The sequence below is a fragment of the Palaemon carinicauda genome, chromosome 17 (genome assembly GCF_036898095.1).
Source record: "Palaemon carinicauda isolate YSFRI2023 chromosome 17, ASM3689809v2, whole genome shotgun sequence".
NCBI lineage: Eukaryota > Metazoa > Arthropoda > Malacostraca > Decapoda > Palaemonidae > Palaemon > Palaemon carinicauda.
The window spans coordinates 65,409,915-65,422,505 of NC_090741.1; the positions used below are offsets into that span (position 1 = coordinate 65,409,915).

Genomic DNA, 12,591 nt, shown 5'->3' on the forward strand with positions numbered 1-12,591 from the left:
CTACTAAGAAGAGACGGTTGTAGAAGCCCGGGGATTGATGGTCCCGGACTATGACTACCGCTCCCTTTTGTAGCAAGAGAGACACCTCTTGCTGTAAAGCTAGCCTCTTGTCCTCCTCTCTGTACCTGGGAGAGAGGTCGATGGGAGTTGTTGCTAGAGGGGGCTTGTGCAAGAATGGAATCCTGTACCCCTCTCTGAGCAACTTCACAGACTGTGCGTCTGCACCCCTGTTCTCCCAAGCCTGCCAGTAGTTCTTGAGCCTGGCTCCCACTGCTGTCTGGAGAAGATGGCAGTCAGACTCTGCCTTTTGAGGACTTGGAACCCTTCGTCTTTTTGCCACGTTGACTATCGGCACGGGTACCTCCTCTGCTGGAGGTTCTGCCACGAAAGGGCGGAATGAACCTAGACGCTGGTGTGTCCATCCTAGGTCTAGGCACGGAAGGTAAAGCTGTGACTTTACGTGCGGATGACGCCACCAGGTCATGGGTATCTTTCTGGATCAACGAGGCGGCAATCCCCTTGATCAGCTCTTCAGGAAAGAGACACTTGGATAGCGGAGCAAACATCAGCTCTGACTTCTGACATGGTGTGATCCCCGCCGACAAGAAGGAGCAAAGGTGATCTCGCTTCTTAAGAACTCCCGACACGAAAGAAGCCGCAAGCTCGCCAGATCCATCCCGAATGGCTTTGTCCATGCATGACATGATGAGCATGGCAGAGTCCTTATCCGAAGGGGAGGTCTTTCTGCTCAACGCTCCCAAACACCAGTCCAGAAAGTTGAAGATCTCAAACGCACGGAAAACTCCCTTCAAAAGATGGTCCATGTCCGAAAAGGTCCAGCAAATCTTGGAGCGTCTCATAGCCAGTCTGCGGGGAGAGTCTACCAGACTTGAGAAGTCGCCCTGGGCAGAGGCAGGAACTCCTAAGCCGAGATCTTCTCCCGTGGCATACCAGACGCTAGATTTGGAAGCAAGCTTGGTCGGTGGAAAGATGAAGGATGTCTTCCCAAGTTGCTTCTTGGCCTGCAACCACTCTCCCAGTACCCTTAAAGCTCTCTTGGATGAGCGCGCGAGTACGAGCTTCGTAAAGGCAGGAGTTGCTGACTGCATGCCCAAAGCGAACTCAGAGGGAGGTGAGCGTGGGGCTGCAGACACAAACTGGTCCGGATACAACTCCTTAAACAGGGCAAGGACTTTCCTAAAGTCTAAGGAGGGAGGCGTAGTCTTGGGTTCCTCTATGTCGGAGTGTTGATTGTCCAAATGCGCAGCTTCGTCGTCATCAGAGATTCCTTCATCCGAATGCTGAGGAGGAAGCGGCAAAGGAGGAGAAGAAAACTGAACGGCCGAATCCGGCAGCACGGGTGCATGCGTAGCTGCACTGGATCCAATATCATGCCGCTGCTGGTCAGTCTGAGAGCTGGCAACAACAAAAGCGGAGTGGTGGTGCGTGGTGGGGACTGCCGTGGGTTGCGGAGACTGCCGCATTGCGTCAAAACACGGCAGCTTGACAGCACCTTCCCACTGCTGATGCGGTAGCTCACGCATGTCAACGGAGGGTGCCGCACGTCGGCTAACGTCAACATGCGTCTGGCAGGGTCGACTGCGCATCGGTGGTGGAGCTCTCACAGCCGGAGTGTGGGAGCAGGCAGCCGCAGTGTCTGCTGAGCGCACAACCGTGGCAGGTTGTAGGTTAACGGGTGCAGCGTCAACCTTCTCAGCACGATACTCCTGCATGAAGGAAGCTAGCTGAGTCTGCATAGACTGCAGCAAAGACCACTTAGGGTCTACAGCGGTTGGTGCGGCAACAGACGGAGTGATTGCCTGCTGCGGAACCACTCTACCTCTCTTGGGAGGTGTGCAGTCTTCGGAAGACTGCGGCGAGTCCGAACTGACCCAGTGGCTACACCTGGGCCGTTGGACTCGCTCGGAAGGGACCTTGCGCTTGAGAGGTCGTGAGACCTTGGTCCAGCGTTTCTGACGAGAAACTTCTTCCGCAGACGAGGAATGAATGGGCTCACTCGTCTGTTTGTGGGTGGGACGATCTCTGCAATATACGTCCGCAACCACTGAGGGTACATCTGTACGCTGATCAAGGCCTGTCGAACCCTTTGGTCCTTCGACATTGCTTCTCCCCTGGGCTTGGGAGCTTGCAAGAGGTCCCGGACTGGGAGGACGACTGGCACGAACAGATGCACCCTCATGCGTAACACTGACACTTTTCACAGCACTTGCACTCACTACACTTCCCACTGCACTTTTCTCCTTCAACTCTTTGACGTCGGCCAAGAGTTGATTGCGGTCATTCGCTAATGACTCAACTCTGTCACCAAGAGCCTGAATGGCACGCATCATGTCCGCCATCGAGGGTTGCTGAGAGCTAGTAGAAGGGTCGGGTGTAACCACTACAGGGGAAGGAATAGGTTGTGGGGCATGGGGAGAGGAAAAATCAAAAGAGCGAGACGAACTCCTCCTGATCCTATCCTTCTCTAGCCTACGTGCATTCTTAAGGAATTCTTGAAAATCGAATTCCGAAAGCCCAGCGCATTCCTTACATCGATCTTCTAATTGACAGGCTTTACCCCTACAATTGGAACAAACGGTGTGAGGATCTATAGAGGCCTTCGGAAGACGCCTAGAACAGTCCCTAGCGCTACACTGCCTGTACTTGGGGACTTGAGTAGGGTCAGACATCTTGAATTAGTCAAAGGGGGAAATCCAAAATCTATCCAAGTCGTCAACAAATAATCCAAAATCTAATCAATAAAGCTTGATAAGGTATTGATGATAACTCCTGTACAGCGAAAGCTAATATCTAGAGAGAATACATCACCAAATAGCGTGAAAATCAACTCCAGAAACAACAGCGTATCAAGTAGGTCTTGCCGGTGGCACGACAGAGAGAAAATTGGTTCTTTGTTGACAAGAAGTACTGGAGTACCTACTCGACAGATGGCGCTGTTGTTGTACACCCCCACCTGTATAGCGATCGCTGGCGTATCCCGCCCGTAGGTTTTTTCTGTCGGGCAGCAGAGCAGCAGCTACATGATCACCGGGTAAGATTAATATTGAAAAATTGAAAATTAATGAATTCATGTTAAAATTCATGAAAAGCAGGGAGGAAGGGGGTAAAATTAATCACGACTTAAAGGTAAGTACTGTACTGTACAGTATATCTCCTCCATACGGACCAGCTCTATTCCAAAAATGTGTTCAGAAGCTGGAAAGTACAGTAGTCCAACATAATATAGGGCTGGACATCTTGCAACCCACCTATGGTGGCCTATTGAAAACATTTCTGCCTGGCAATTTGCCGGACTGGGATTCGAGTCCTAGTCCAGCTTGATAGCTTCTTGTAGTGTCTGCACCTGACCACCTTTGTGAGCTAAGGATGGGGCGGGGGTTGTGGGAGCCTATAACTCTACCTGCTGAGCTATCAGTAGCCATTGCCTAGCCCTCTCTGGTCCTAGATTGGATGGAGAGGAGGCTTGGGTGCTGATTATATGTATATATATATTCAGTCTTGAAGGCACTGTCACTGTCCCTTGCCTCTTCCATTCATGACAGCCTTTAAACCTTAATTCAACTGATCGTACTATTGCTACCTAACTTTGTTATGAATGTAACAAAAAATCTTGTATTCAGATATTAATCAAATTAGTATTCCATATTTCATGAATGTTCTTCCAATTATATCAATAAAAACTTCATTGACTGGGGGTGGGGGTGTTTCAGTCAACTAATCTCCCTAACTCTATAACAGCCACGTTATGTACAGCTATTTCTTCGTAATCTGTAATATGCTATCAAAATGTGATTAATTTGCATTGCATTTCATTTCATTTAAAGACCAATCATTTAGTTTTTTTTTCTAGCATTATTACAAATTTTTGCAGCATTTATATGGATATTTTATGCATAGACTGTCAAGCTACACTATGTGGTTTTTTTATAAATACAATATCGAACTAACATATGTAACTGCATCAATGAAGAAAATTACCTAGAAGTCAGATTAAAAGAAAATGTTAAACTTGATGAATAAACAAATGTTTAATAGGTAATCTTACCTTGTAAGGGAGCACAGTTTGCATATGGGGTTCTGACATCTAATGGTAAGAGAAGTTGGGTTACTGTCTATTATTTTGCCATCCTCTCCATTATTTTGATTATTGTTTTGTTTTTGTTTCCATTCCTATTACATGCTGTTTCTTAGCAACACCGGAGATATCACCACTAATATTGTGCCTACTACCACACATCTTGTCTGACAATAGTTTATAAGTTTACGATTTCGACACAAATAACTGCTTAGTCTTGAATAGGTATAACCACTTTTTGAAAGACCAGACATGTGACTGAGGCAGATATCAACAAACAAGGATAGCATTCAGCACACTGCCAAGCATTAGAGTGGTCAACTAACCTACCACTTATCAATGTGATTTGAAATTGTGCCCTAATTTTTAATTTTTTGTATTTAACTTTTTAATTACTATTTTTGCACACATTTGTATTGGGGGCAATCCGTAAGTTTGATGTTCGTATGTTGGAGCCTTACTGTACTGTACGGTACAGAAATAAATTTTAGTAATAAACAAATTGTGTTGATTTTCATGAATCTTAACTTCAAAGCATAATCTTACTACTGTACCGCATCTGTCATGAGATGGGAAAACAACTTTACAATATTGCCCCTAAAATATCCAACAAAATTAACCAATCTCACCTTCAAACAATGTACCAATGACATTGATAAGCAACTAGAGCCTGGTCACCTTTAGAAGGCACATGCCATTCTCTGTCTCTCATAACCACATCGATCAAACCAAAGTTAATGTAAATGTTCAAGGGGAAGATCATAGTTTAAACTAGATGAGCACAAAGTAAGCTGAATTAAATGCCAAACAAAAATAAGGACTGTTCAAACAGCTATTAACAGGTTAGTTACTGCATCAAGATACATTCATATAAATAATTACTTAGAATATAAAATTATAAAAAGTAAACAAAATAATTGTGTAAAGCCAAATAATATCCATAGCAAAAACTATAGAACTTAAATAGAAAAACTTCCTTGACTTCATACAAAGCCTTATCCACTGACAAATTTTTCATAATTCAAAAGTTGTAGCAATTCTTGCATGAGCATCAACAAAGGGACCTTTAACGAGAAAAGACGGAATTTCTCAACACGAGTTGATTATGATGTCCAATGCAGGAAAATAAGATGACAATATATTTTGGCTTTAAATCAAGCGTACTTGAATTACCTCTGGATGATGATAACTTAATGCATCATATATTCCGTACAAACTACTATTTCTCTTTTTCATGAAGCAATGAACAGTGAAATTATGGAAAAGAGACAATGAACAGTGAAATTAAGGTCTCAAAAAGCCACATAAGCCATGAAAAGGCATTTCATAAAGGTTACTGGAAATAAGTTTGAAGTCAAAAACACTTGCCACTAACATTTGCAGTTACAACTGAGAATAAGAAAATGTATAGTATTCATAACGAGACATCATCCTCCTCTTATACTATTTAAATTTCTTTAGACTATGGATAAAGGAACTGGTTCTAATGCAAAACTGAAATCTACAAAACATTACTAATAGTGCTCTACCTCTACTGTCTTCATTATCAGTACAACACACAATGCAAAGACAAACCCACATGATTCAAAACTCCATGTTTAATACCTATTGATCTGGAAAAATGTGTAGGCATGAATAGAAGACTAAAATGAGAAGTAAAGCCCTATGAAAGTCTCTTCTGATAGGTTTCATATGGACCACTTTAAAAGCAGGGTGTACTCAGGCACAGTTCTCCCAGGAGTCAATAAAATGAGAGTGAAGTTATTTAAGTTTGGCTGATAGCCAATGTGGTAATTTTGCCAACTATCCTTTTAGTTAACATGTCTGTGGTGTAAGTAACGTGTTGCTTTAATATGAACTTGGTGATATTGCAGAATATTGTCAGTAGTGATTATAAGTGATAAATCTTACACAGAAAATATTTTCATTGCCTCTTTAAAAGAGCATACTGTACATTACTTTTATAAACAGAGAATTTCATATATCAACGTGAACATGTGTTATACTGATTGGAAGTACAAAATTTAATACTTTTTGATTACGATGAAAAATATTCTTCCTCCTTCCTAAAATATTTCTTCTTTCTTCACACTTGAACAAAAGACCACAAATCCAGCTTTCTCGTTTCAGTAAAATGAATAACACAAAAACTCCAAATACGTTAAAAAATTTACTCGTAAAACAATGAAAAGCCATTATTTGACAGACACATTCAGGATACTTATGTCATCATATGGCTTGTCAGTTTTTGGGTTACATTTAACATTTGAAATATTCTGCACAACTTCCATCCCACGAATTACACGGCCAAATACAGTGTGCTTGTTGTCCAACCAGGGCTGTGAAGAAAAAGTATAATCATGTAAGACTCAAAATATTATTATAAATATATTTCATATATAAATGATAGGAAAATATAGAAATTCACAGGAAAAAAAGCAAGTATCATATATAGTACGCTTGGGTACTTTTAGTGAGATAGCAAAGTTCTAATGCTTAAACCAATAACAAATTACAAAGAATGACATTATTCAAATGTATAATGAAAAGTGAAAGGAAAATGTCATCCTCTAACAAAAATTAATTCCTGTATATATCAATATATAAGATATCTTGCATTACAACTTCAGACAAATTTTAATAATAATCAGAGTTGTAGAAGGTAAAACAGAATCTTATTAATAAAATTTCTTATTTCTACACTCACCTGATATTCATATTGCTTCTTCTCTAAAAGCTCAGTTTACTCGACCTTTACCCGTAAGGTTTTTTAAGTTTCCCATTTTCTTCTCTTCAATAAACACATGCCCTGGTAAAGGAAGGATCATTCTAGCGGCAAGTAGTAACTGCTGTGATATTCTCTGTCTCCTCAGTTTCTACAGTTGTTTGGAAGTGATCAGAGCTCCCCAAGATTTTTTGCTTATTACTGTGCATTAAGATGTTTTTGCCTGGCTTTTTTAGCAACTATGCAAGGAGTGTACACGGAAAATGTTTCTGAAAGTTCACCATCCGCATTCCTTTGTGAATTGTATAATAAGAAATAATGTGATTCAAATAACCCTTGTGAAAAGTGCATTTCACTCATGGTATTTTTGTTGTCAAAATACATTTTCAATGGCTCTGACCAAGTTAATAGTGCAAAGAGCTAAAGGGAACTTATTGCTATTTCAGGAAAAAAGCCAATATAGTAGTTGCAGTTTTCTATGTTTTGTAAAATTATAAATCTTACGTATATTTGCCTTTCATTTATCTGTTCACATAATTCTGTTTTCTAATGTAGGAACAATGAAACAGAAGAGGGTGATAGCCTGTGACTCCTATATCCATCACCCGGATGAACTGTTTATCTGAGACACCAGACCTGGTGGGGTGTTCTAGTAATTGAGAGGCTGTAGACAGAGTGATAAAAGACTTGTCAATTGGTAAAATAAAGTTATTGAAGAAAGAATCTTATCACTGTTATGGTAAAGTTAAAATACCTGTGTCAATTATATGCAAACAGTAAGAACAGGAAGGTGAACTGAGATGAAAGTGATAGCGAAGCAGTGGAAACTTTGTCGAAGATCAAATTCTGATTACAGCAGTATATTAAAGAGTGAAAAACACAAGTGAGTGAATTAAGTGTTGTACTTGCACAGATATTACTCAGTGCTTGGATATTGTAAGGTTTTTTGAAAAACAATTGTGAAATATTCTGCTTTTTTGAGATTTATATGGTGGCTTATTTACCAGTGGAATAGGACTTTCTATGAGGAGAGAAAACAATCATATGGTATTATGATGAAAATAAAATATCGTGTTAAGATGATAGAGGTTATAACTGTTTCGGTTCAGAGTGTTAAAAGTCCTTCCTTGGTATCTTTACATTTAGATATAAGTTGTTAAGATATGTTTGTAGATAAGCAAGATATTTAGTGGCGTGCTTATTGAAAAGAGGATTGGTGATATTAATTAGTTTAGGTAAATATTAGGTAGTTGTTTTTTTTCAATACTTTTGACAGTGTAAAATAGGATTTTCCAATTAATATAAGTGAGTTTTTGATGGTATAGAATTATTGCTAAAATAGATAAGTTTAGGGCTCAGATTATTATCTCGTGTAAAATTGGGAATGTATCTGACTGTACATATATGTAGATAGAGAATAGAGTAAAGTATAAGTAGAAGAACGTTTGATTCTCGTCCATAGTATGCCCAAAGTTCACTACACCAGGAAAGACTAGGCTTGTTGATTGTCGCAGGGATGACGATGATAATGACAAGCCTCCACCTTTAGACAATTCACATAATCAGCCAACTTTCATTAATGATGAGCTTCATAAGCTCTTAATGTGGCTGGCTTTCTTTGTTAAATTTCAGAAGTACAGGGAATCCTCTCTTAAGATGGTAACTCTGGTCCTACCTGTCCCATTGCCACCCTAAATGAACTCCTCAAGTCTAGTGTTCAAAGAGTTTCTTTCAGTAATTGTTCTTAAAGTTTGCTGTGCATTACAGATTCGAAAGTCTTTCACAGAACTTCAAAATCTTTAATTACTTTAGACCATTCTGCTGTTAAACCCTCGCATGCTACAATCCTCGATTGTGAGGTAGAAAACAGAGTTGGTAGCCTGGGTCCTAATATCCCTCGATTCGCTAAAGTAAGCATTACTAAATTATATCGGATTACATAGGTGGATGGCATGGGATATTGTATCATTCCCTTAAACCTTGTTGGGGTGAACAAGTTGTCCTATAAATGAATTAAATGTTTTCAAAAATACATTCAGAAGAAAATCTCCTATTCTCATAACAGAAATTCTTGGGTATTTTTGTTGTACCATTTCATCCACTTCTGCAGTCATTAACCAACTAAGTGCAAGTGTCCGTTTCTATTGATGCAAGAAGAGCTCATTAAGATACAGCCTGGCCTTGCTCATCACAAGGGACTTTGGAAGACCCTGCATAATAAGTCAACAGAAAGGCGATGAAACCAGCTAATCTACTTCTCTGCATGACAGTTCAAGACAAAAGATATATTAGTCTGCATTCTTAGAATGACAGTATTTTACAATAGAGAATGGCATAGCACACTAAAGATGACTAAATTTGAAGCTTATCCTAACAATGAATCAACCACTAAAGTCTTGAATGTCCAACAGTAATCAAGTTAAAGTTGGCTTGTTATATTACCAATGCAGAAGTGATATACTTCTGAAACGGATCTGCACTGGAACTAGTGCAAAAATTATCACTGAATACCTAATAGACAAGCAATTCTTTCAAATATAGGATGCAGTATAATGTCCTTGGAATTATTTGCTGTTCTAATCCTGAATTTCAAGGAAAATGTAGTCATCACCTTAAATATGAAGTGAATATTTCTTGAAATATGGACATACAGTAGTTGTAAAATCTTCATGCAATATGTTATTTTGATTATAAAATAAATTTTTGAATATACTTACCCGGTGATTATATAGCTGCAACTCTGTTGCTCGACAGAAAACTCTAAGGTAAAACTCGCCAGCAATCGCTACACAGGTTGCGGGTGTGCCCAACAGCGCCATCTGTCGACCAGATACCCAGTTCTCAGTGTAAACAAAGACTCAATTTTCTCCTCGTCCCACCGCGTCTCTATTGGGGAGGAAGGGAGGGTCATTTAATTATAATCACCGGGTAAGTATATTCAAAAATTTATTTTATAATCAAAATAACATTTTTCAATATTTAACTTAGCCGGTGATTATATAGCTGATTCACACCCAGGGGGGTGGGTAGAGACCAGCAATATAAGTTTACACTTTTATGAGCTAAGAGTTTTATTTCATTTTAGAAGTTATCAAAATAAAAAAAACAAAATAAATAGGTACCTGGTAAGGAAGTCGACTTGAACAATTACTCTGCCTTTTTAAGTACGTCTTCCTTACGGAGCCTCGCGATCCTCTTAGGATGCTGATCGACCCCTAGGATCTGAAGTATCAAGGGTTGCAACCCATACAACAGGACCTCATTAAAACCCCTAATCTAGGCGCTCTCAAGAAAGGACTTTGACCACCCGCCAAATCAACCAGGATGCGAAAGGCTTCTTAGCCTTCCGGACAACCCAAAAAACAACAATAAAAACATTTCAAGAGAAAGATTAGAAGGTTATGGAATTAGGGAATTGTAGTGGTTGAGCCCTCACCCACTACTGCACTCGCTGCTACGAATGGTCCCAGTGTGTAGCAGTCCTCGTAAAGAGACTGGACATCCTTAAGATAAAAAGACGCGAACACTGACTTGCTTCTCCAATAGGTTGCGTCCATTATACTTCGCAGAGATCTATTTTGTTTAAAGGCCACGGAAGTTGTGACAGCTCTAACTTCGTGTGTCCTTACCTTCAGCAATGCTTGGTCTTCCTCACTCAGATGGGAATGAGCTTCTCGTATTAACAGTCTGATAAAATAGGATAAAGCATTCTTTGACATAGGCAAAGATGGTTTCTTAACTGAACACCATAAAGCTTCAGAAAGGCCTCGTAAAGGTTTAGTTCGTTTTAAATAGAACTTAAGAGCTCTCACAGGGCATAAGACTCTTTCTAGTTCATTGCCTACCATATTCGATAAGCTGGGAATATCGAACGATTTCGGCCAAGGTCGAGAAGGCAGCTCGTTTTTGGCTAGAAAACCAAGTTGTAGTGAACATGTAGCCTTTTCTGACGAAAATCCGATGTTCTTGCTGAAGGCATGAATCTCACTGACTCTTTTAGCTGTGGCTAAGCATACCAGGAAAAGTGTCTTTAAGGTGAGATCTTTCAGGGAGGCTGATTGTAGCGGCTCGAACCTGTCTGACATGAGGAATCTTAGTACCACGTCTAAATTCCAACCAGGCGTAACCAAACGACGCTCCTTGGTGGTCTCAAAAGACTTAAGGAGGTCCTGTAGATCTTTATTGTTGGAAAGATCTAAGCCTCTGTGACGGAAGACTGATGCCAACATGCTTCTGTAACCCTTGATAGTGGGAGCTGAGAGTGATCGTTCTTTCCTCAGGTATAAGAGGAAGTCAGCTATTTGAGTTACAGAGGTACTGGTCGAGGATACAGATACTGACTTGCACCAGTTTCGGAAGACTTCCCACTTCGATTGGTAGACTCTAAGGGTGGATGTTCTCCTTGCTCTAGCAATCGCCCTGGCTGCCTCCTTCGAAAAGCCTCTAGCTCTCGAGAGTCTTTCGATAGTCTGAAGGCAGTCAGACGAAGAGCGTGGAGGCTTTGGTGTACCTTCTTTACGTGTGGCTGACGTAGAAGGTCCACCCTTAGAGGAAGAGTTCTGGGAACGTCTACTAGCCATCGAAGTACCTCGGTGAACCATTCTCTCGCGGGCCAGAGGGGAGCAACTAGCGTCAACCTTGTCCCTTCATGAGAGGCGAACTTCTGCAGTACCTTGTTGACAATCTTGAACGGTGGGAATGCGTATAGATCTAGATGTGACCAATCTAGGAGAAAGGCATCTATATGAATTGCTGCTGGGTCCGGGATTGGTGAGCAATATATTGGGAGCCTCTTGGTCATCGAGGTTGCAAAGAGATCTATGGTTGGTTGGCCCCAAGTGGCCCAAAGTCTCTTGCATACATCCTTGTGGAGGGTCCATTCTGTTGGAATTACTTGCCCCTTCCGACTGAGACAATCTGCCATGACATTCAAGTTGCCTTGGATGAACCTCGTTACTAGCGATATGTTTTGACCTTTTGACCAGATGAGCAGGTCCCTTGCGATCTCGTACAACGTCAGTGAGTGGGTCCCTCCTTGCTTGGAGATGTACGCCAAAGCAGTGGTGTTGTCCGTGTTCACCTCCACCACTTTGCCTTGAAGGAGAGACCTGAAGCTTTTCAAGGCCAGATGTACTGCCAGTAGCTCCTTGCAGTTGATATGCATTGTCCTTTGACTCGAGTTCCATATTCCCGAACATTCCCGACCGTCTAATGTCGCGCCCCAGCCTACGTCCGATGCGTCCGAGAAGAGAACGTGGTTGGGAGTCTGAACAGCCAGGGGAAGACCCTCTCTTAGGCTGATACTGTCCTTCCACCAAGTCAGGCAAGACTTGACCTTCTCGGAAATGGGGATCGAGACCGCTTCTAGCGTCTTGTCCTTTTTCCAATGAAATGCTAGGTGATATTGAAGAGGACAAAGGTGTAGTCTTCCTAATGACACGAACTGTTCCAGGGATGATAGCGTCCCTATCAGACTCATCCACTTCCTGACTGAACGTTGTTCCTTCTTCAGCATGTTCTGGATGCATAACTGGGCTTGGCTTGTTCTGGGGGCCGACGGAAAAGCCCGAAAAGCTAGACTGTGAATCTCCATCCCTAAATACACGATAGTTTGGGATGGGACCAGTTGTGACTTTTCCATATTGACAAGGAGACCCAATTCCTTGGTCAGATCTAGAGTCCACTTTAGATCCTTCAGACAGCGACGACTGGAAGAAGCTCTGAGAAGCCAGTCGTCCAAATAGAGGGAGGCTCGGATGTCCGCTAAATG

The 12,591-nt window shown here is 41.4% G+C and overlaps 2 protein-coding genes across 2 annotated transcripts in view; one reads left to right on the top strand and one right to left on the bottom strand.

Moving 5' to 3' along the window:
• LOC137656834 (peptidylprolyl isomerase domain and WD repeat-containing protein 1-like) overlaps positions 1–12,591 on the top strand; it is a 387,155-nt gene that overhangs the window by 198,979 nt on the left and 175,585 nt on the right. The gene's annotated exons all lie outside the window — the stretch shown is intronic.
• Positions 5,657–12,591, bottom strand: part of LOC137656833 (peptidylprolyl isomerase domain and WD repeat-containing protein 1-like) — a 44,178-nt gene continuing 37,243 nt past the window's right edge. The window contains exon 12 of the mRNA XM_068391158.1: positions 5,657–6,435. Within this exon, the coding sequence (XP_068247259.1) occupies positions 6,292–6,435 (144 nt within the window). The 3' untranslated portion in view covers positions 5,657–6,291. The remainder of the gene's footprint in view (positions 6,436–12,591) is intronic.